The sequence below is a fragment of the Lates calcarifer genome, linkage group LG5 (assembly GCF_001640805.2).
Source record: "Lates calcarifer isolate ASB-BC8 linkage group LG5, TLL_Latcal_v3, whole genome shotgun sequence".
Classification (NCBI taxonomy): domain Eukaryota; kingdom Metazoa; phylum Chordata; class Actinopteri; family Centropomidae; genus Lates; species Lates calcarifer.
The window spans coordinates 17,918,749-17,943,332 of NC_066837.1; the positions used below are offsets into that span (position 1 = coordinate 17,918,749).

The following is a 24,584-nucleotide window of genomic DNA, read 5'->3' on the forward strand; positions in this document are numbered from 1 at the left end:
TAGAGGAGGCAAGAAGTCAGAAACCCTTATGATATATCTGTATTTAAACTTTAGTTAAAGATATTGTGAAAGTAGTAGTTTGAATAGATGTGTCTTATATCATCTACAAGATATTACAGTGTTAAGGTTGTTGGGAAACTAAATAGAAAGAAACTCATTATAAAGCAGTTTTGCCTGGAGGGGGATGAAACCTCCCTCCTGTGTATGTGTGTTCTGAGAGGATTGGATATATACAACTGCAAAACAATGCAAAAGAAGTGTGTGTGTGTGTGTGTGTGTAGGGGTTATAATGAGTCTAATTTTCCTTTGATGGAGTCAAAACATTTTGGTTTCTGTGAATATAGTGTGGTGTTACAAGCGGAAAGTCACATCTACAGATGAGAATGTTATTCATGTTCGACATTGTTCAGCAAGGTCTGACTGGAGGGCTGAAAGAGAGAGAAGATGGCACTGCATAAGAAATAAGATTAGTGTTTGATTATGGATGCATGTCCTGTAGGTTTGCAGCATTACAAATACTGAATGTAGCTGGGCACAACGGCTAAAACAGTCCCATATACGTTAGATCAGCATCTTATATTTGATTTAAAAGGTCTCTGATGAGTCAATCAAAATCAAAATCGAAATCAAAGTCCACTTTTAAAGAGTGTGAGGAAGACACCTTATGATTTACACTGATGAGTCTAGGCATCCACTGAGTGAGACTGTGGCATTTATAGATGTGAGAATATGGCTCTGCTCACTGGAATTGCCTTTGCACTCGAAGGGCACTAAGCCAAATGAAGGAGAGATGTGCAATGATTCGCAGCAGCCTCTCAGTCAGATTAAATGAAGAAAAATCCAAAAGTGAGACTAGGTGTTAATGACATCAAACATCAAAACACTTATTGCTGGTATAAAGTGGACTTCATGTGGGATAGGAGGGAGTGAAAAAGCAGATGAAAGAGCAAAAAAGGCCATTTCAAGTGAGACAATTTGGATTTCACCCCAGTGTGGCCATTCAAAAACAATGCTACAGCCTCATAAAGCTATGTAAATGTGGGAGAAGCAGTGAGAGGTGGTCACACTGGTCAAATTATTTGATAATGTCATCTGTCAGTCAGCGTCTGTGAACTGAGCGGATTTAGCGAAGATGACAAGATGAAAATGTGGTTACTGTGGTTCTGAATGATGAACACTTAGACTGAAAGTGTGAGAATGAAGAGTTAGACAAAAGTTCCTCTTCCTCTTTGTTTTTAAAGACATTTTTTTTTTCTCAGTTGACAGTTGACAGTGAAGATGCAGACAGAAAACACAGGGAAAGAGAGTGTATGTACAACAAAGGCCCAAATCCAGAACTAAAGCACAGATGTTGCACGTGTGGGGCTTGTGCTGTATTTGCTCAGATGGATGTTATTTTGGTTTAAAAGAGATACAGCAAACAAGGACAGTAGTTGCATGAGCATCTTTCAGGTTTTAATTTGCTGGCTCCATAGATGAGAGGAGGAATAGGAGCAAAAACTATTGGAGCAGAAATAATGTTCTGATCAAAGAAAGGACAACAATATGAGAAGAGGAAGAGTAGTAGCAGAGCACAAGCCTGCTTAAAAGTGAATGCAACTGATCTATAGTCCCAAAATGAATGTACAGGTATAATTTTCATTTTCAAATTTATGTTGCTACAGTCTTCACTAACTTCATAACTGTAAGTCAGCAGTATGCAGTAGTTAAAACCAACTGTATTGTTAAATATTAATTATAGGCATAGCAAATGTAAACTTTGAGAAAACTCTCTCAGGCCTTAGTTTGGATTCTGATGCATTGGAAACTTTAGTTTTACGAGTATTCATTCTCTGCCATATTTACTCAGATTAGTACACAGTGCTGCTCAGCCTGTGCACTGAATGTAACATTTCTTCTTTCCTCGTTTAAAATGCAGTACCTCATTAATGTTATTGAAGTGTACACGACCATTAACGCTTTTCCGGTTTTTGTTTACGACAGATGGAAAACTCTCCAAGATGACACACACACACATACACATACACACACACACTGTATAACTGTGTTTCCTCTACCTACATCCAACGAATCCCACGTTTTGGTTCACCTCGCAAGAGTGTGGCAAGTATTAACTGACACAGGAAGCCAAACCAATCACCAGGCTATATGTGCGGGTGCCTAGGGTTTTCTTCAGACGCCTACTTGTGACCCACGAACCTTGCCATGATCACATCCAATTTTCATGAACGAGACGTGTGGATGACTCCAAATGAGGGGCAGCGGGGCCATCTAGTGGTTTATTGCGGAAAACAACCTGCTCGGGGCTGCTCAGAAACTGCTGCCTGCCTGCCAGTAATTTACAAGGGAGTCGATTAATTCATTCGATGGCACCTGTTGGACACTGCCTGTTCCTCATAAGCCTGCCTAGGGCGCGTCATAGCATCATTTAATGGAAGAAAAGCTTTTTTCTTTCTTTCTTTCTTTTTTTTTAAAAAACGCATTCAGCCAGTGGAAGCAAAAAGTAGATTTACCTTTTTTCCTTTCTACTCTACTTTGCTGTGCACACAAAATCCCACCAACCTTGCCCTGAAACAATGAAATTATATAATTGTCTCAAACGTCTCTGAGGAAGGTAAAGGGAGATTTAAAAAAAAAAAAAAAAAAAGCAGCTACAGGCTATGAATTATATGATCTGATCCCCCCACCAGCTTGACAGACACCTGCAGCGCAGTCGCAACTCCGCACAGTGTGACACGGACTCCCGAGTGAAGATGCTCTCACAGGCTCTTCAGCCGTTCACCGAGGAGCCACTGAGCCACGGACGGTACAGAGCGCACTGGTCTGCTCAGAGTGAAACAAAAATAATGTAGAAGACTGAACCAATTAACACAGGCTATAACAGATTAAGAAGGGATCTCAGTTGCTGGCTGCTTCAGATGCATTTTACTTGGAAAGCAGACACTTGGTAACACTTCTCAGTGTGGGTACACTTTGGATCTGTACTGATGGATTTCTATAACGGGTCAAATTTTTCTCTCGGAGACAGCAATTTAACAACAACAGGTAAGTTGAGCTACCGGTCATTTAATCCATTTAGTACAACAACATCGTTTCCCATCTTTTTTTTTTTATTTTATTTTTTATTTTTTAGGTATCATGACTATATTCAATATGTTCAAAAATCAAATGGATGCAATCGTTCTTCTGTTTCTCTCTGTCTCCTAAAGTTATTTTCTATCATTAAAAAAAAAAAAAAAAAAATCAGACAAGCAATCATAGACTATTACACAAATTCAGGCTGCAGTGAATTCCCTTAACAGCCTGATGAATATGAAATATGACTACACCCATCGTATTAGTTTAAAGTTTGCCACTCCTGAAAGCTATACTATAATTTCTTTCTGTTTAAGCCACATTATTTTAGTCTTTTCAAAAATGGTAGTGAGTGGGTTTAATAAGATTGTTTATTTATTTACTTATGACTTTTCTGTTTAAAATTCCACATTGCATATCCATAGAGAGCTATTTTAAGGTCTGCTCCTCCATTATCTTATGAATAATTACAACGTTGCTTTGCCCCCATCATCATCATCATCATCATCCATCTTTGCATTGAAAGAGTCCAAGACACACACGCGCACACACACCCACCCACACACACACACACACACACACACACACACACACACACACACATCAATAATCCACATCAAAATGTGGTGCTTCACAACAGTCTATAGGCAAAAGGAAAAAAAAGTGCTGGATGCAGTGTATGATAAGAGATCTGTTGAAGTAATAATCCCCTGACAGACCAGTATTGTTCATATTACTGCCACATACAGATGTAAGACTTCAAATAAGACACATGATTAAATTTCATGTGCAATACAGTATGATATTACTAAATAAAATTATATTCAATTGCTGCTCTCTTCTTCCTTTTTCCAGCTGTGGATGGGGCCCTTTACTGTAGTGCCATACTCCCTGTCATATTTGGCATCATCTGTTTTCTTGGTATTATGGGGAACTGCATTGTCATGTACACCATCATGAAGAAGACCAAGTGCCGTGCCAAACAAACTGTTCCAGATATCTTTATTTTAAATGTATCAATTGTTGATCTCCTGTTTCTCCTTGGGATGCCATTCCTCATCCACCAGTTGCTGGGCAATGGTACCTGGCACTTTGGAGCCACAATGTGTACTGTCATCACTGCGCTTGACTCCAATAGCCAGATTGTCAGTACTTACATCCTGACTGCAATGACACTCGACCGTTACCTGGCTACGGTCCATCCTATCCGTTTCAACTATGTCCGCACACCCTGTGTGGCGGCGTTGGTCATTGGCTTGGTGTGGGCTCTGTCTTTACTCACCATCATCCCTGTGTGGATGTACGCAGGCCTGATGCCTCTTCCAGGTGGCCTGGTGGCCTGTGCACTCCTCCTGCCTGACCCAGTCATTGACACATACTGGTTTACGCTTTACCAGTTCTTCTTGGCCTTTGCCATACCCCTGGTTATCATCTGCTTGGTGTTCTTCAAGATCCTCCAACACATGTCCACCAGTGTGGCACCGCTACCTCCACGGAGTTTGAGAGTGCGCACCAGGAAGGTGACCCGTATGGCAGTGGCCATCTGCCTGGCTTTCTTCATTTGCTGGGCTCCTTACTACATCCTCCAGCTGGTCCACCTAGGGGTACAGAAGCCTAGCCTTGCTTTCTCCTATGCGTACAACATAGCCATTAGCATGGGCTACGCTAACAGTTGCATCAACCCATTCCTCTACATTATCCTCAGTGAGACCTTCAAAAGGCAGTTCCTCAGAGCCATTCGTCCGGTCAACAGAAAGTTCCGTGTGAACCCAAGCACCACTGATGGTGCCAGCATGAGTGTGAGGATGATACCTGAGGGGGCTCAGCAGGAGCAAGCCTCTGGGGAGATGATACCATCAAATGCAGCCCCACAATGAATAAGAATCAGTGGCTATTAATCAAAGTATATTTATCACCGGGTGTGCAGTTGATAAGCCCTACTGGGACATTAGCACAAGGACAGATACACATACTGCTTGTGAGCAGTAATGTCAGCTCATCAAGCCCAATCGACCATGTTATTTAAACAGCATGTCTGCTATTTTTCTGCAAAGACCTGATTAAAATGCTATTTCCCATCATTCTTAATCATGCAAAGCCCAGTGTCACTGATTTACAGATTATCATTTTTTGACAGAGCTTGCTGCAGTTTCTCACCTTGGCCTGAGTACATTTCAGTTTAGTGATTCACACCTACAAAGAAGACACGTTTAATTAATGGGACGCTCACAGTATAGTCATATAGGCCTATTTGTCATATTAGTTCAAATAACAACTCATTGTAAAGCAAAGTTCATCTTACTTACCTCACACATGATTTCATAGCCTGTGTTTGTTAATGGCAAACAGTCAGTGAACATGAGAGTGCATACAACTGCTGCTAGCCAATAACATATATTGACTCTGTGAGCTCCAGATGTTCCTCCAGGCTGCCACTTCTCTGCCCCAGTTTCTATACATTTAAGAAATAGATTAATACATCTTAAGTAAGCACACATTTATGTAACAGGGGAGAAATGCTCAATCTGTGCTATTTCTTTCCTGCAGTTCACACCATCTGGATTAAATCCACAGCTTTATCTCTCTGCTTACTTTGGTAAACCTGTTTTATGTTAATTCTGAACATACCTCAACACTGCTGGTAAAGCTGTAATATCAATGAGTATAATATCCTTATTTTCATGGATTGAAAAACAGTGAACCTAATTCAGTTTAATTTCAACAGGGAACATATTTTTCCAGACTGGATCATCGTCCGGTCAAATGTTTAAAACTAGTAACTCTACCTAAATACCAACAGGTCATGGCTGATATGCTACCTTGTGATAACAAGTGGAGTAAATGTAAAATAATTGCTTCTTGGGGGAGTGAGCACTACATTTAATACAAGGAGCCTATGTAGGACATAAAGTACAGCACACAAGCTGATACATGTCACTAAAAACAGCCAATATAACACAGTATACCAAGCAGCTGCCTACAGCTTTGGCTAACATTTCAGCTGTGCATTTGAGACATATACCTGTATGATTGCTTTACAGGTAATAGAAAGACTTGTATGAAATGGGTTGTGAGCTTTAGGAACATTACGAGTTTGTGTATAAAGATTAATGCAAATTCTACCGAGGTTGTCATGATGCATTTGGTTTGTTTGGTTTGTTCTTGTGTCCTGTGACTTTCTGATGTCATGTCATGTCAGCTGAAGAACATGAAGGATGCAGAATGAGACCAAAGAAATGTGCTGGAACCTAAACTGTTAAATACAGGGATACATCGGATTCAGTAGCAATGCTGCTTTGAGGAATTGTGTTACAACATTCAACAGACCTCTTCTCTTTTGGGGAAAAAAGACACTAATTTAAATATATGCCATGGTTGCTCCGTGTATGTGTTTCAGCAGTGCTTTTAATTCATTTTGCTCTCTGAAATTTTGTATGTATTTGAATCTGCTTGTCTATTTGCTTATTTGTGTGTTACCAGAATATCAAAAACTTGTTAACTGTTCAACAAATTCACCCCAGGAATTTGCAATGTTATAATCACAAAAAAGAAAGAAAGAAAAAACCAAATCCACACAATTTATTACCCCCACCCCCACCCCACCCCTTCCAGAATACTTGTAAATTTGACCACACTTACTTACTAGGTGTAAAATAATACAGTTGAAAGACATTTTTACAAGCCAAATAAAAATAAAATTAAACAGATTTTTGTATGTATTTTGCAATGAAAGCTGTAGTATTTTCAGTGTCAAGTCCAGTGTCCAGTCCAGAATTCAGTGCCATGAATGTAAATGAATGACTCTGTTCTGGATGAGCTGATTGATGTCAAATCTATAGAAGCGTGCCATTTTGCTGATTAGGTGTTGTTAATGTTGTTGTACTGATATTAAGTAATATTATGTGCAGCTATGATGGTGAAAGTATATGTTTGGGAATATTAAATATTAAGTCACTGAATATGAAACTCAGGGTTTCTCAACCTTTTCTGGTCCTGTGACCCAGTTTTCAGAGTCTCATAACTGTCTTGATGCCATCAATTAGAGCTGTCAAACTGACATCAAAATTTCCCACTTTTGTATTGTATTTTTAAGAGGGCAGAGACCACTCTGAATTGATTGTACACAGTAATGATGACATGGTTTAATGCTTTTTTTGAAATTAAAATCATACATCCAATACTCTGTTTATCAGAGGACCAGAAATCCTGCATGACCCAACCTGCTTATCAAACAACATTGTGCAGGGTCCCCACACTGAGGATGAGAAACTCTGGTGTAACTGTTGTTCTCTCTCAAAATGTCAAAATGTGTAACTTTGCTTAGTCGTTGATGAAACAATACCTTGTGGGCCACGCAGTCTGTACTGTTGTGAACACTGACAGTGTAATAAATCAATATGTATGCTGTAAAATAAATATTTAAAATTTGTATGAAACTGAACTGGCAGTACAATTGTACTTTGGTTGTTTTTTTTGTGTGTGTGTCTTATGATTTCCCTCAAAGTACATTTTTACTATCCCTAAAACATTTTCAGTATCAGTCAAAGTCTATAGGAGCTGGATATATATAGGTATCAGGCTATTAATCATCAATGGATAAATAGAGCAGAAAGAAAGAAGAAAGAGGAAAAAACCACAGTAAGGCAGGCATTACAGAAACATGCTTAATATCAGCATGTTAGCATGAAAACTTGCTAATGGTAGCATTTAGCTTATAGCACAGTTCAACCTGAATAAAGATGAAACTGACAGAATAAGTAAGTAAATAAATTAATAATTGCTGAAGCTATGAAATAGAGATTTTTAGACCACTTAGATCTAAAACGGCAGAAGCTTATATTGCCCAAATCAAACTTTTGATGTAATCTTTTCAGCTAGAGCTGACATTTTTTCTTTCTTCTTTCTTTAGGCTGTAAAGTTCAAAACAGACAGGAGTGAATGTTGGGGAGAGGCGAATGAGCAATCTATTGATAGTAATAAGGAAATAAATCAAAGTGGGCCCAGATAAGATAAAATGAGAAAAAATGAGAGAAAATGGGGCTAATCATGATATTTCAGTGGAGGCACAGCATCAATAAAAGCCTCTATATCTCCCTGAAAATTGTAGGTGTTTTTCTTACATTAGAGAGACTCCTCTGCTGAGCTCAGTAGGAGACAGGTCTGATTTGATCTGATTTTCATTTCCTAGATTTGCCCCTGCTCTGCTGAAAAGTCTTGAAGACTGACTAGTGTAAGTAAACTTAACTTTATTGATAGATATCTAAAATGATAAAGTAAAAAATGTTACTAAGAGGTAAATGGAACAAACTTTAAAAGAGGCTATGTAGCTATTAGTAGCTTAGGAACTTTTATCTCATTTAAACATTTAGGACAAGAGCTATAAGAAATGATGGATCAATGTCAGCATTTGGAAGGTGAGGTCATCATCTTGGTGGTGACAACTTCTCCACAGCTGATAAGAATCTAATTTGTTGAGATTTTCTTACCCTCTCCTTTACTACATTGCAATTTTAATTAAGGCCTGTAGTTTGAAGTTTAGAAATGAGCTCTACAACCTTGGACCTTTCATGCTGGAGAGACGCATGTCATTAATAAGGTACCAGAAGGGACGCGACAGCATGTAGCTTGACAGAGTAGGTAGAGTGGGATTAGTATTTCCAATCAACCAAAGACAAGCATGGTTCAAATGAGCTCCTTCAACAAGATGAGATGCCAGTCCGCCTCATTACCAGCATAAAAATAAGAATGGATAGGTGCTTACTTGGACATTATTTATCTGACAGTTAATGCAGATAGCACAGTCTACTATCATTAGTTACCCCAGTGTACACTTTTAGAGAGAAAGTTGCAAAAGAGTAAAGACATTTCATTATCTTCGCAGTGAGCTCCGTGCCTGATAGCCAGCCTTCAGGAACTTCACAAGGGGGCATGTCTCTTGCTCTTGACAGAGAGTCTGTTGACATTTCATACAGCTGATACTCTACTCCAGCAGTTAAGACTGACCCCCGCTGCTTCCTCATCACTAAATGGGTGCAGGATCCATTTGCTGTCACTGCACCACTTGTCAGGCTCAGCGAAGTACTTTTGGAATTGAAGCAGGCAACTCCTCAAATGGCCACTGATGATCACCCAGATGTCAGCGCTGACAGAATATTCCTTAACTGATGGAACCAGAACTCTACTCGGGTTATTCAACTAATGTTCTTTGTGAAAGCCACCAATTTTACAGCTCTAAAAGCTTTGCTTGGAACTCTTTAAAGGCATAAATAAATAGACAAGGAATCAAAAATAAAAACCTGTAAAGCTTGTACTGACATTGTGAAACATACCAGTAAAAGTTTTAGAACAAAGGTTTTCCCATTTGCATTTAAATTTAAACAGTTCAAGTCCAGCAAATAACCTTAAATGGTACAAAGGTATGGGGTAAACTGCCCGAGTTAAAAAAATAAAAAAGAGTTTGCTCAAAACAGTAAATTACGCCTTAAAAGCTGATGCACAAGTTGGGACAAGATATCCCAACTTGTTATTACTCACAAACCCTCTCGTCTCTATAAAGTAAGTGTCGGAACAGACTGTGTTACTGCGCCCTCTGAAGCATAATTTGGACAATACTGTACTCCAGGAAGTAGCACTGCACTGTGTACTGCTATCAGAATGGTGAGAATGGTGAGCGCCAGACTAATTGCTATTCATCCTTCAGCAAGATGATGACCTAAAACAGGCTACGTCAGAACTACCTTAGAAGAGAAGAACAAGATGCCAGACTTTAAATAATTGAACGGCAGCACAGTGTCCAGACATAATCCCATGGAGCTGGTTTGGCATGAACTGGACAGAGGGGTGAAAGAGAAGCAACCTGGCAACCAGTTGAAAACTGCTGCTTGAAAACTCTGGCATGTACTAAAGGAAAAGTCAGGGGATCACCATAGTCTTTCTGGGGACCATGAATGTCATGGCAATACATATAACAGTTGTTGGAATATTTCAGTCTGAACCCAGGTGATGGACTACCTAACACAGCCATCCACTGATACCGCTAGCATGACAAACTCATGACATTGTCTCACATCTGAGACACACACACAGTGGCTATACATAAACAACTGTGACAATAAAAGACATACGAGTATTTGTTATCCTGACCCATACATCCCTCAGAAAGTTGCACAATAGTATGCAGTGATGCGGAAGTAATATTATGGGCATATCTAGTGACCCATGGGTGTTGGGGCTACTTGAGGAGTGTTTTGCACTCAATCTATGACGTCCATGTTCTGCTGAATTAGATAGCAATGCACATCTGTGGGAGGGAGAGATTATCTTTGTGTATGCATAATACTGGAATGCTATTGTCTCTGCTGAACTACTTGTGGGAGACTGGACACACAGCTAAAGATCTCACATCTGAGAATTTGGTAGAGGTTTAAGGCTCCTGCTGTACTTTGACATTTTCTTTTTCGTTCAAAGTGTAGCCCTGAAAGATTTAAAATAATTTATCTGGTAGAGGTAGGAGCACTAAGTGTGAAAATGTATTTCCAGTCTTGCAGCGAACTACGCAATATCGGACTGGATGTTACTAGGTGGGAGGATGTAGATACATAGATCATAGCACTACTCGAAAAATCTCCTTATTTCATGACGAATACTGTGTTCCACAGACATGTGAAAACACATATTTAAATGACAAACACATAATAATTAGATTCAAACTATAGCTTGGCACCCACTTACAGCACACACACTTATACTACCTTTTGAGATATTAAATTGTGAACCTAGAAATGGCTCGATATGTTCAGGCAGGAACAAGTAATTTGACAGCTACAGCTACCGTCACCACTGACCTCAGCCATCACTGACATTTGTAGGAATTGTAGGATATTATGTTTCAGTATTATCACAGTAGTGCAATGCTGTGAAGGTGTTATGACTGTCACGATGAGAAAAAACAGTATTTTCATTCAAGTAAAACTACAATGATTAGAGTTACCTGTTTTTCCTCTCTTCAGAATGGCAGTTACACTAATCAAAGACAACTGGGCAAGTCAAGTTCAGAACAATATTGTAGCAAATTAAAGTACAGAGAGATAGAGTACAGAACTCATGGTACATCTTATTCATTCTTATCAGATAATGAAAGTGCATTTGAAGTAGAGGATGACTTAGTGTTCTTATTTCTTTGCTGTTTGTGCAGGTAGCCTTCAATGATGGAAACAGAAAGGCAAGATGAAGAGAAACAGCAGGACATTTTGAGAAGTCTCAAAGCTTGACAGACGTTGCTGGTATCCCCCGCCAAGACCACATCTCCAACCTCATCACCTCCTTACAGACACATCCTCTTAGCCTCTGTCATTTGGCTTAATCCTCTGGTTCTCCCAGCAGGAGGAAAGGAGAATGTGAAGCAACATTACAGGCACCAGTGCTCTTTTAAGACTACACGGATGGTAGTGACATTATGGACAAGATGTTTATCATCAGATACCAGCTAAACACAAATTTGCCAGGCTGTTGACAAATGAAGTGGGTCATCAGCTCATAAAGGACCAAGTAAGGAATCATCTACTCTGTAGTTCCTTCTCACTGAATGTACTGCTGCAGAACGGAGCTGGACAATGACAAATAGCAGTTCTTTATCATAAAAGCTTAGGCATAACAGCTAATTATTGCTAATTATTGATTTAAGGAGCTATTTGTAAAATGCTAGCGTTAACAGTTGTTCACTTACCAGTCTGGCAGAAACGTTGGAAGTTCAGGACCAAACTTAACTCCTTTACTTGTCAAGAGCAGTCTACAGCAGTGGAAACCAAGCAACGTTTAGCCTCTGGTTCTATAGCCTCTTGAAGTTAGCATGCTAACTAGCTAGTTGATTTAGGTGACTGATTATAGCATCCAAAGTGTCCTGAGGTATATAGCATACTGAACTTGACAGAAAAATGACTCCAACATGATTCCAAACAAACACTAATGGTGATCCATAGCAGCTGGGCGTGTAAGTAAGCAACTGTATGTTAAAACCCTGTTCCCAGTGTGATAATATAACAATGTTGTGTTAAAAACTTGTTTGCTGCCCCCAGGTGGCCAAAAAAAATCTGTTGTAGTTATAGTCTAAGACCCAAACATATAGGGTTTTCTGGTATATTTAATGAAGAGAAGCAGGAAATCCTCACATTTGACAAGCTGTAAGAATTTGAAAAATTACTTCAATGATAAATCGATTGTCGAATATGTTAAAGTACATATACTCAAGCACTGCACTGTTTTGCGGTACGTCTACATTATTTGTATTTCTATGATCCTTAGAATTCTGCTTCACTACATTTCAGAGATAAAAATTGTACTTTGCACTCCACAGAAAGCTATAGTTACTGATTACTTTGCACATAAATGTCTTGTACAAAACATATTGACCTATGAAGAGAACGCACTCACTGAAGCCAGGCTGCATAATAAATATTTTTACTTTCAGTACTTAGTGACCCCAAAACTATCTATTTTAATCTTGCTTGTAGAACAAAGAGCAATTGTCTCTTTCAAATAAGGAATACTTCATTCTGTCAGTAAGTAAATCTGAAATAAAAAACAAAACATCATTGCATTGTTAGTGAGATTGTCCTTTGTGTATTTCTTTTAATATTGTTTTTGACTAAACATCTAAGAGCTGTTGACTTAAGGCCATAATCATAAATAAGGTCTTTTATTTGTTGTATTGAAAAATAAAACAATGTACCATCATGTACAGAAGACAATCCAGGCAGAAACTGTTTTGAAAGCAAAGCATACTTGTTACATCATTATGCAAAATATGGGATACATTGCATGTGAGTTCAGTTGGATAACTTGGCATCTTATTCCCAAAACAGTACACACCACATTTTCAGTGTCAGTGATAATAACCTTATTTATTCATTCATATTCATTTTCTCTCTCACTCAGTTCTGCCTGTGTGTATCCACAAATATATACACATATTTTATAAAATGTAGAAAAATTGCATATAAAAACATCTTCAACCCACATTTGACAAAAAATGTGTTAACACAGAAGTGCTCAGTTTGGCAGAGTAAACACTGTGTGTGTGTGTGTGTGTGTGTGTGTGTGTGTGGCCGCATGTGGATTAGGCAATGGAAAGAAAACAGAAACAGAAACAAACTTGAAAATTTTATGATGAAATACAGACTTTGTGTCCCTATTTAAACTCCATGTCCTGCTGTAACACATAATCGATCTCTCAAATACATAAATGCATACATGAATACAATTAACTGCTTTGTCCTCATAGAAAAACAACATACAAGTGAATTTAATTCACTCTGTAGCAGTGATTATCTGCCCTTTTGAAGGGAAGAGACTGCACTTTGACCTGGTGTTTTATGCACTAGATTATACTGCAATTGACTGAAAAGAGATGGGGGATGTTCAGCTTTGACCAACATAAATAACATTTTGTATGTAAGCAGAATTATCAGCAATATTATAAAATAAAGTTTGCTCAGATATATGAGGTTGGAAGAAAACCATTCCACAAGTTTCAAGGTGAGTTTCCTGCTTTCTGTCAAATATAGCCCTGGGCGTTCTGTCACTCTGACAGGAGTCTACGAAAAGTTACTTTTCACACTTTAATTAAGAAGCACACATTTTCAGTGTGGACAAGACTACAGAGCAGCAATATAAATGCTGGCATTTATTTTATTTTACTACGTTCCAGCAAACATTCATACTACTTCCATTTAGATGGTTTGGTAAACTCATAATCAAGGGCAGACTAACAGCAGCGCCAGTCAAGACAAATCCACCATCAATCCCTCTTGACATTTCAAGAGACAAACTAAGTATCTGACCTTTTAGTAACTTTTTATCTGGAGAATAAAAGCTGCTGTGCTTGACTTTTTCAGTCTTCCATTTTGTTTAGCACTTCAAACTTAAAAAACAACACTAATGAGTGAGACATTCAACTATTATTGCTTAGTCACATGAAAGTGGCTTTATGAAAGTACGACTGAAGTGTGTTCTTGTGTGGTTTGTGTTTGTCCAGGTGTATCACTCAGTACATTGTTTCAGTAGTTGAACTGCCACTTGCAAACATTTTTTACTCATTCGTTAAAAGAAAAAAAAGATTCTGAAGAAAGAAAGCATTAGAAAAAAAATGCCTATGACTAAAGCTTAAAAATCTGATTTACAGTACAGCCGCGTATTAAGTCCATTATTAACCAAAGCTATGACTACTGCCTACAGCAAGATTAATTACCTTTTTGGTTTGGGATGTGATGAGAGTATAAACATTAGATACCTATTAAAAATAGTGATCTTCTTCTGCAGAGTGATTCAAAGTGCACAACAGTTAAATGATGATGCCATGCATCTGGAGACAATAGGCACCTTTTTAAGAAAATGTATGGGTGCTGCTGAAAGTACAAACATTTACTGGAAGAATTCAACCTTTTGTCGTATATCTCTTCACTGGGCTCTTGTCACATTTTGGGCAATTTTGTCATCAAGGTTTTCTGAATCAGCAAGTTAAATTTAACACAGCTAATTGAAAGCAAAGAATACAAAAAGATGAAGAAACTGAAACAGAGATTTAGTAATTAAGCGAGAGTAGCTTGTGTCCTCGTAATTAATATGAGAAAATGTTCACTCCAGTGTTCAAAGTGTAAAATAAAAGTGACACACTGTTAATCTGCATAGAAAACTGGCTTTCATAATAAAGTTTGCTTTTTTGATTTTAGACTTACAGGCTTCTTTAAAAAACATTTTCCAATGAAAAGGACTTATTTAAGCTTATTTACTCTAAAGTCAACTGTAATACTGCTCAGAGCCATTTGTCTAGTATTATCATTGCCATCATTCATATTTAGACCGAAAAAAGCATGGCATCCCATATTCAAATATGAATATTAACCAAAAGCATTCAGATATGCTTCTGTATGACCAGACATAATTCAGCGGATGTGAATCTTCAAATTGCAAACAAGAGAGATGATGAATGCACATAGTAGTAGATCTACTGTAAACCCAGTAACTGTAGTCACTTTACATACAGTACATTACAAATTCTTGAGATACCTTGTACGTTGGTTTTCAGGTTTCAAGGTTGAGAGAAGAGAGAATTTAAAAGGCCATAGGGAGAGTGTTTGAATGCTTAGATAGTATTGAGCTCTTTTCTCTATTTATGCAGCTGCAGGCTACAAAATTCAGCAGATGAACAGAGACTGTGTATATTCATTTTGATGTTTCGAATGGAGAGACATTCTTCTTCCACTTCAATAATAACCTGTAGTATCAGGGTGAGTTATATTCATTTAACTATTTCTAAGGCTGACCCAGTACTTTTATGTTATATGTTGTATTATATGTATATACCTTGATGAACCTATATTGTAGGTTTTCAGTTATTGGCTACTAAGGTTCAGGATCAATATTCTAATGTGTTTATTGTTAGTGTGGAGATAACAGATTTTACACCTAAGCCTGTGAGTAAACAGTTTGAAAGAAAATTCATTCTTAGTATGCATTAGTAACATTATTTAATCAAAAGCATTCCCTAATGTGTGAAGTGCAAATTAAATATCCAAATGTAGGGCCATACATGGGTAGAGCCTGGGCAGGCATCATGGGTAATTTCTGTACACATATACAGAACATCTCAACATCACTGCAGCAGCAAATGAGGCAATCCAGCTGGCCTGTTATTCTGTTATAATACAATCAGAATTTGGATTAATGGAGTGGCTAGGGACATCTGGGCCAGGAAAATAAAATTAACACTCTGCAAGTGACCTTCAGGGAATTGCTTTAGACCCAGGGGCTCTGACTGAAGCAGCAAGGGGGCCAAACGTAAGAGAGTGTGAGTCTACAGTGTATTTCTTCCACGTAAACAAGAACATTTTTGAATATAAAGCAAGTTGATAATGGAAAAAAGCTAGCGTAAAAGTAAGCAGAAATAATTACAAGCCTGCATATTCCACCATAAAGTCCAAAATAAAAAGTATGCAGGACATAAATTAAGCTTGCAAATATAGACACCATCCTTATTTTTCATAATACTTTAAGCTGTGAAAATACAAAGTGCACAACAGATCCTTCATAATCCTGGGTTCACAGAGGAACTGCTAGATCTGACTTCTGTCTGAAATATACGGAAGATTTAAAATGCCTGAATTAAAAGAAACCAAACGATCACATCAAAAGAAATAAAATGAAATACAATGTACACTGACACTTCTATTTTCTTTATAGGTATACATGTGATTGTACTAATTACATAAAAACATTTGTTTACAACACAATTATTTAGCTTGTTTTCTATGAACTACAATTAGAGGTGTTTTCCTTCTTCCCCTCTCACTACAGTTCACTTTATTTCTTTGTTTTGTTTTGTTTTCATTTAGGCATTCTAAATCTTCCATAGATTGGGTTGTTCCACCTAGGAGATAAAACACTGAAACACCTTTCGTTTTTGCATCCATTTTGGTGTTTTTTTGCGGAGTATTTCTCTTACTAACTGTGTAGACAGTGTTAGGCTGCAGTATTATCAGTGCTTCTATAGTGAACCTTGATTACAAAAATCAAAATCAGTTTAGCCAGCTTCAGGTGAAAATTCCTCACAATCAAAGAGCAAAGGCTAGTTTTCTTGAGCTGCCATTTAACAAAAAATTACAGAAGAGGCAGATTTTTTTTCTTTTTCTTTTTACCAACTATAGATTAAATAGAACAGCATGTCATATAGCCACATTCTGCATTGTAAGTCAGGAGAGAAGCTTAACACTTGGTGTGTTAATTGTGATCATAATCTTCCCACAGCTAAATGACAAATCTTGAAAACACAGGAAATAACAAACTAAAAAAATAAAGTGTTCCACAAAAGTGGAAGAAAAAAAATCTCTGGAATGCAATCAATATGAAGCTATATCAAAGGCGCAAAACATTCTCTAAGGGTGGATATTGCATTAATATTATACTTCACAGTATACAAATGTATTTTTGTCCATTTCCTTTGCACTACAGGGAGATTAGTCAGGCCCAGCCATAAAGTGCTACTGGTCCTGGTAGAAATTCATTGCCTTGGCCAATTCATACTTAAGAGACCCAGGCCAGAAATTCTTCAGAATACCACTCCTACCCAGAGAGTTACTATAGTTAGATGTTTTAGTCTTTCCATTGTAGGTTTAAAATAGAATAAACAACAACTGTAGTATGGGTCACATGGGGACAAATCTATGCTTTGTATTCCATGCCTTCCCATCTGTGATCCATACTTTAAATTAACATTAAACAAAGGATTAATGATGAATAATTGATGTTAATCAGAAACTGCAGCCTCAAAGCACCACCGTTAATCAAGTGGACACATTACATTCTTTTAAAATAACACAATCACTGTGTCTTGATTGTAAGTGAACAACCATAAGAATTCAAAATGGAAATATGAATTCCAACACTCACATTAGAGTAATAATGCAGATGTTACGTTTGTTTGTGTGTGTATGTGTGTGAGATGGTTTTTGTGCTTCCAGTGCTAGAAAGACATGAACTCATTGGTCTAAACTGCATATTAGTTTCTCAGGCACTTGTTAGTGATAAAAAAAAAAAACAGAATAGAGATGGACTCCCTCTGACATTTGATGGACACGTCACATCATTCTGCTCTTTATATCCCAGCATTAAAAGACTCTTCATTTGCTCCTTCTTGCCATGGTGCAAACCACGTGAGCGTGTTCATTTCCTAGGAACAAAAAGGCGTATCACTGTGAATTTAACTCTATTGCTTTAATCTCAGAGACTGGACGTCATTCACTTCATATAGGATAAAAGGCTCTGTGTGTATGTGGATGAGTTATATATGTCAGAAGCTCGACTCGGGGACTGTTCTTTTGCGCCCCAGCGAGGTTGTGCTGTAACGAGTCCTCTGTAGGGTGCCGTACGACGGTTTGTCTGTTGTCAGGCTGCGTGATGGTGCCGGGGCCGTTGACATGCCGTTACGATGCAAAGACGCTGTTCTGCGCATGCTCTGCTCTGACTTGGTGGGGATGTTGGAGGAACTCTGGGAGCGTTTGATGTCAGCTGCCGAGCGTCCCACTTTCCCATTTGCAAGCTCATCACCCAGATGGCTGGAGCCATTAGACTTGCTTCCTTCCACCTCAGTTCTGCCTCCTGCTGCTCCGTTAGACAGTGACAGTCTTGACAGGGTCCTTCTGCCTCCTTCCTCACCTCCTCCTCTCCCTGACTCACTTTCTTTGGACTTCCTCGGGTCCTTTTCCTTCTTTAAGAAGTTGCCTTTGAAGAAAGAGAGCAGTCCCTCATGGCTCTTGGGCACCTCTCCTTTTTTGGTCTTAGAATTTCCTTCATATGCATGTTCCTTATCAGCCCTGTCTCCCTTTTGTCTTCTCAGGGTCCCATCATGCAGGCTGGGTGTACTGTAGCTTGGCTGAACTCCACCACTGAAACTCCTTTTTGTCTCACTGTCCTGGGAGGCTTTGGAGGAGCTCTGCTTCCTGGCATCCTTCCTCCTAGTGAGGGTGTTACTGCTAGAGCTAATGCTGATATTTGAGGTGTTTTCATCTCTTGTCTGGCTCCCCTTGCTGCGCCTCAGGCTGGCTGTCTTATCTGATGGCCTCCTCTGGCCCTCTGGGACCTGTGGAGACTCTGGCGGCAGCTCATCTCCTGCTTTGCCAACACAGCTTATACTCCCAACACTGGAAGATCGGAAATTGGCTGCAGCACGGCCCTCCGCAGATTCCTTTGCACTGCGTGGTTCGCTCATTAACGTCACTATTGGGTCCTTCGTGCACCGGGGCCGTCGGCCAGATTCCAAGTACTGCACTAGCTCCACAGGGGCAGGATCTTGGACCGGTGGAGGCACTGGGTCAGGTTTTCGTCTGTCCTTGGAACCAAAGGACCAGCGCATGGGAAGCACTTTGCTCAGGGTGTCCTTGGTCTTGCTGGGGGCTCTCATGCTCACGCTGCGCCCCTGTAGACCCCTGATAAATGGCCTGCTCTCAAAACCCCCTGACAATTATGTAGAGAAGAAACATTTTAATTTTCACATTTAGATTCAAGACCTTTACACAGAATTAACTGATATACTCAAGTGATATATCTTGGGAGTGGGCCCTTACCCCTTTCCTCTTTAGAACCATCGTCAAGGAAGACTGGCAACTCTGGAGAGTCAGGTATGGAAGATGGGCAGGTGGTGGAGGACCGAGACACCAGACTGCCTCTCTTACTGTCCACTGTCAGCCGAATTAGCCAGTGGTCTGACATTGATGAACTTGTGGAGCCTGTGAGACACACAGAGAGGAGAGGGATAAGAAGAGTAATTTAAACCTTAAGACACACTTTAACTGAATGTTCTGATGTCCAAACTTAAATGAATGTTGTACAAACACATACAATGAAGAAGCTACTCCACAGTTCAAATACTTGGCGGATGAGGTGGAGAAATGGAACAAATACTTGTGGTAAATGTGGTAATATCACAATGTAAATGTCCTTTACAGATATTACAAGTCTTGTCTTTTAAGTAAGTGTGCTGAAATAACTGCAAGAAGCAAATTATCAAATGTAAAAGTAGCCGTGGAGCAGATTGGCTCCAGTCAGGATAACATTATTGGATTGTTACTCATGCATTAATGTGTAAGCAACACTTTAATGTCATATCTAGCTGAGGCAGAACTAAATTGTAGCTCTTTATATACCATTTGGTAGTTTAACCTGAAACAATGCATTACACTTCATACAGATTTAGCTGTCAAATAAATGTAGTGGAAAAAAGTTGAATGTACTGGGGCAAAGTGCTGTTTCCATCTCATATCTACTGACACCTTTTAACACCTTTTACAACATAACTCTGCTTCCTATGTGAAAAAATGAATATGTTTTTATTCAACCAGTCCTCATTCAGTTTCTTGTCCTTGCATGGACATGGCTCTGTAGCACTAGATGTCAAAGAGCTGCATGATGCAATAGATGATGCCAAAGAATATTTTTGATCTTATTTTCAATCAATGTCATGGTGAAGGGAATGAATAAGGGGTATATTATATAGCAGTAATTTTAATAATAATTATAATCTTTTTCCTTCCCACTTATGAAATGAAACAGTGAAATAAACAAAATCCAGACGACAAATTCAGAAATCTCTCATGTTAAACAACCACAACTGTTCAAACTTCAAGGTTCTATCAACTAAGCATTTGGGACCAAGTGATTGTGATGCTAGACTGGGAAATAATGTCCCATTTGTATGTAAATGGGAGGACCAAAGGGCCACAGAGAAGAGACACAAGACAAAATACAAATAACAAACTGTGAAAATCTGATGGTTTCAGTTTCAAATTTCACGGTGTAAAGACAAAAAGGAAATGTACAGTATGTTTTACTGCTCTCAACCTTCACTCTGGTTTGTTTGGACTTGTGGACTTGACATCTTAAAGGGATAAAAGGTATTTGTTGTCTAGATATGGTACACAGTATACACATGCTGAAAAAGAGAAGTGAGCCACGATGTGTTTGAAGTTGTTGACTGACTGGTGCAGAGTAAACACACAGAAGCTTAGTGCACTTCACATTCTGGTTTTTGTATTTTACACAGAGAGGCTTGTCATACAGGCTTGTCTGTGAAGTGGGCACAGATTTCTAAAAACAAACAGTGTGGCTGCTGCAGGTGGGCACATCATTAAAAGGGCAAAGGAAGAAACAGATACAGTTTACTCCAGTCCTTGACATTTCCAATTTAACATTATAAACAACCTAAACTACGAAAAGAAAATATGTTAGATTCCTGACAGCACTTAAAAAAATGTTCTTTCTGACTATTATAGTCACACTTGAATAGGGTCATTATTGGTCATTTGGTGGGTAATTGTACTGTCGCAGACAGGATAGTTCATAATGATAAAGGTACCTTGATACCTTAATGATAAGAGGCATTCTGACATTTCCAGTACCATACTGACAACCTCTCCTCTGAGAAGCCATGGCAAAAGGTTTCAAGTTCATCTACACACGTACACACATGCATGACTGCTATGACTTTTCCCCCTTTAAATTGCCTTGCCAACGGCAGTTAGCATGTTATTCATTTCTCTCAGTTTAAAAATTCTAATCCCAGTAAAAAAGAAGAGATAAACAATTGTGAGACATTATTATACAAAACTGTATAAACCAATTGAGTATACAATAATATGTGACAGAATATGCCCAAAGGATCTGCTCTAAATGTGTTTGGTTCACTATGGGATGTGACCTGGTGAGCAAAACTACATAGTGATGCAGTATGAAAAGCTGTATTCTACAGAAAAGCCTTGATTATCACATACCCACTTTTTATTGTGCAAAAACCTCCCACTCTATTCCATTCTTAATGTTTCACCACTCCACTGCATTCTTCCTTGCTGCCATCTGGTGATTGAGTAATTCTGAGAGCATAACTTTTTCTGATGGCTTTAAGTCTATGCACAATGCTCGGTTTACAGCTGCTCCAGATGGATGGATGTTTTTTTTTTTCAAACATGGCCTTTAAAATTTGTTTTACATTTGTCTTTGATGCTGATAAAGACAAGACCAGGCTTATTCAATATTTGATATGAGGAATGTACCCTACACACTTAATTACATCTGGGTATTGAAGCACACCGCCTGGAATAAACTGTTTCATTCGAAAAACTCTTACGTACAAGAGCTCTATGCTTTCAGTTGTACTCCTTATTTATATATTAATTAATTCCTTTTTTTGTTGCAGCACAATCAGTGCTGTGTGGAGCTGTATTTCAGATTCTACAGACTGTAGCTCTCTTTATATTTGTCAAGGGGAAGATATTGCAATGAAGCTTCTAAGCGTACCAGAAATTAATGGTATAACACATCTATAGTTTCCCTATAGTCATTTTGCACAAATTTTTCAAGTGGACCTCTGCTCTCCTCTCTGTGTGGAGCAGATATTCAATATTGCTGGGCCATCATTAATGTATTCTGCGGGGGCGTCACCGGTTTATTGTCTGCCGCTATTAAATGCCTCTATTAAAATTAATTTATTTCTGGAAGAGTATTGTTCTTTGTTGAAGCTGAAAATCGTTGTCGCCTATTACAAAAAATTATGGGGGGCAAAAAGACACTGCATCTGCCCTGTAGAGTAGGCATCTTTAATGGCTGCTAATATAACGGCAGAACATTAAGTGTTGGTTTTACTTTGGAGAAGTAAATGTAAAAACCAGAGACACAGTGATCCAGGAGCTGTATTCTGGTCTACCAGCAGGAAACATACATAATAAGCCCCATAGAGATTCATTTTTGGCTCTCATACTGCTCCTAAATGTGTGTAATAATTTCTTTTCAATATTTGCCAATATTTAAGGCTTTATTACCAGATATGTTATTTTAAGAAATTCAATGTGTGTCATATATGATATATGGATTTTGAGAGTTAATGTCCATTGACAATTCTTCAGAGCATGATATGGGCCTTTTTTGCTTCTAACACAAAACTCATCAAACTAGGTAATTTTCATCCAGGTCCACTTGCACCCGGGCACAAAGATGCAAGTATCACAACTCACAAAGGACGAAATTCAGTAAGGCAGGATCCTGACTATTCTAAATGAGCCATTATAAAGCAGACAATGATGTAGTTAGCAACTATACATGTATATAAATAAAAAATGTACATGGAGCTGACCTTGTTATTGTGAAAAAGGAAAAACAAAACAAAACAGTAGCCTCTGGTGGATTGCTTATGATTTTGTGCTATTTACTTGTATTTTTTGATGGAGGTTTTATTCATCTTTTAGTATGAGGAAGTGTAATTGTGAAATATGAATACACTTGTTACATTTCAATATTACATGATAACTCTGCTTTGAACTATGGAGAATGCAGTAATGTACTGTGCTGTTCTGAAGTTATCCATGTTTTGGTTATTCATGGACCAGCTCTACAGAGAATTATTCTAAGTGACTCGTATAGCAAAATGTTGCCCTATTATTTATATATTAGCTCTGTTACATTCCCATAATACCCCTTACTGAACAACCACATTCTTTCTCTAATATGTGCATATACTATATATATTACAAATGTATATTTCACAGTTGAGCAGTTGATAGCATACCTCTGATGGAGCTACTGGCAGACCATTGGGGAATGGTGTTGCGTCTCTGGTAGAAAAGGATGTAAGCTCCTCTGGTACATACTTCCTCCTCTGGCACCAGGTCGACGCTGCTATCATCGTAACTGTACCACTGGCCATCCACTGAGTTCCTACAGTAAGCTGCATTAAAAAAATGACAACAAGCATAAAGAAGGGACACAGCAACATGTGTAACTGAATGGCAATTATAAGAAAATCTTCTTCATCTTCTCATTATTGTTGTCATTATTATCATCATCATCAGTAAATCCCATGAGGAAGCTGAAACCAACAATTAATTTACTCAACTACCAAGTATTGCCTGTGTAGCTGTCCATGTAAAACATACAGAGCTATACCTTTACACTTGGGTTTCATTTCTTTTGCTGTGCAGTTTTGAGTGCAGCTAACATAGTTTATTTCTCCATGCTTGTTAAACAAGCAAAACTTGCCCAAAACACAGAGCTGCACATCAATAATGCAGCTTCAGTGGAATTATTTTGCTAGTTGTGCTCACTGCAGTAAAGGGATGTGTAGGAAATGGAAGTGGATTTATAGAAAATCTTATCTTGACATTCATTATCTTGATAAAACTAATCTTCCATAACCATGACCTGGATCATTAGAAATGTTCACAGACAGAAAATTAACAGCATCAATTCATAGTTGGTCTTATCCTTCAACTTGTACAATGCCTTATAATAATAATAAACTCAATCTGCTTTACATGAAAAATAGAGGTCCAAACAAGTCATAAGAGGCTTAGATGTTCTGTATGAAAAAAACAATGTAGATATATAGTACTTATGTATAACATAATAACCCTGCATTAACCACACACATAACTCTGGGTGGGGTTTTAGTGTGGAGTATTCCTGCTGTTCGCTAATGTATCAAATCTGTTAGGTAACAACAGATGACAATTTCTATATTGAACTTTTATTTTAGGTAAATGACACATCACCTACTGTGCCATGTAATAGCGCACAAGGCTACGACTTGTACCTCCACATCACAAAGACCCAGTGAAAGGATGCAACTGTGTGAGCAAGCTGTCATGGTGATGAGCACTCTGTCCTCCTCATCTCCTGCTGTCTCCACCTCTCCTATATATTTTCCTCAAGAGTTGAGTGTCTTAAAAATGGAAATGACTCTAGCTCAGAATTTGGCAGGAAGAGGCTTTATTGTGAAGTCCATTGCTTCATTCAATTCAGTTTAACATTTGTGGCTTCTGAAAATATTCAGACCCCTTCAGTCTTTTCACACCTGTTGTAGACGTAATTGTAAATGGATAAAACTGCCATTATGCCCATAAATCTACACTCAATAACCCATAATGACAAAATGAAAATATGTTTTTTGAATCTTGAAAAACTGAAATCTCTTT

At 38.4% G+C, this 24,584-nt stretch overlaps 2 protein-coding genes across 2 annotated transcripts in view; one reads left to right on the forward strand and one right to left on the reverse strand.

The window, feature by feature from the left end:
* The first annotated feature begins 2,689 nt into the window (after positions 1-2,689).
* Positions 2,690-7,516, forward strand: mchr1a (melanin-concentrating hormone receptor 1a). Its single transcript, XM_018665006.2, has 2 exons — positions 2,690-3,045; positions 3,931-7,516. Exons 1-2 carry the CDS (start codon positions 2,988-2,990, stop codon positions 4,950-4,952), a joined length of 1,080 nt encoding a protein of 359 aa, XP_018520522.1. The 5' UTR covers positions 2,690-2,987; the 3' UTR covers positions 4,953-7,516.
* A 5,437-nt stretch (positions 7,517-12,953) lies between these two features.
* The window catches only part of usp43a (ubiquitin specific peptidase 43a), a 106,617-nt gene continuing 94,986 nt past the window's right edge, over positions 12,954-24,584 (reverse strand). Inside the window, exons 14-16 of the mRNA XM_018665004.2 lie at positions 23,180-23,338; positions 19,191-19,352; positions 12,954-19,080 (exon numbers count right to left, since the gene is read on the reverse strand). Coding sequence (XP_018520520.1) covers positions 17,918-19,080; positions 19,191-19,352; positions 23,180-23,338 — 1,484 coding nt within the window. The 3' untranslated portion in view covers positions 12,954-17,917. The remainder of the gene's footprint in view (positions 19,081-19,190; positions 19,353-23,179; positions 23,339-24,584) is intronic.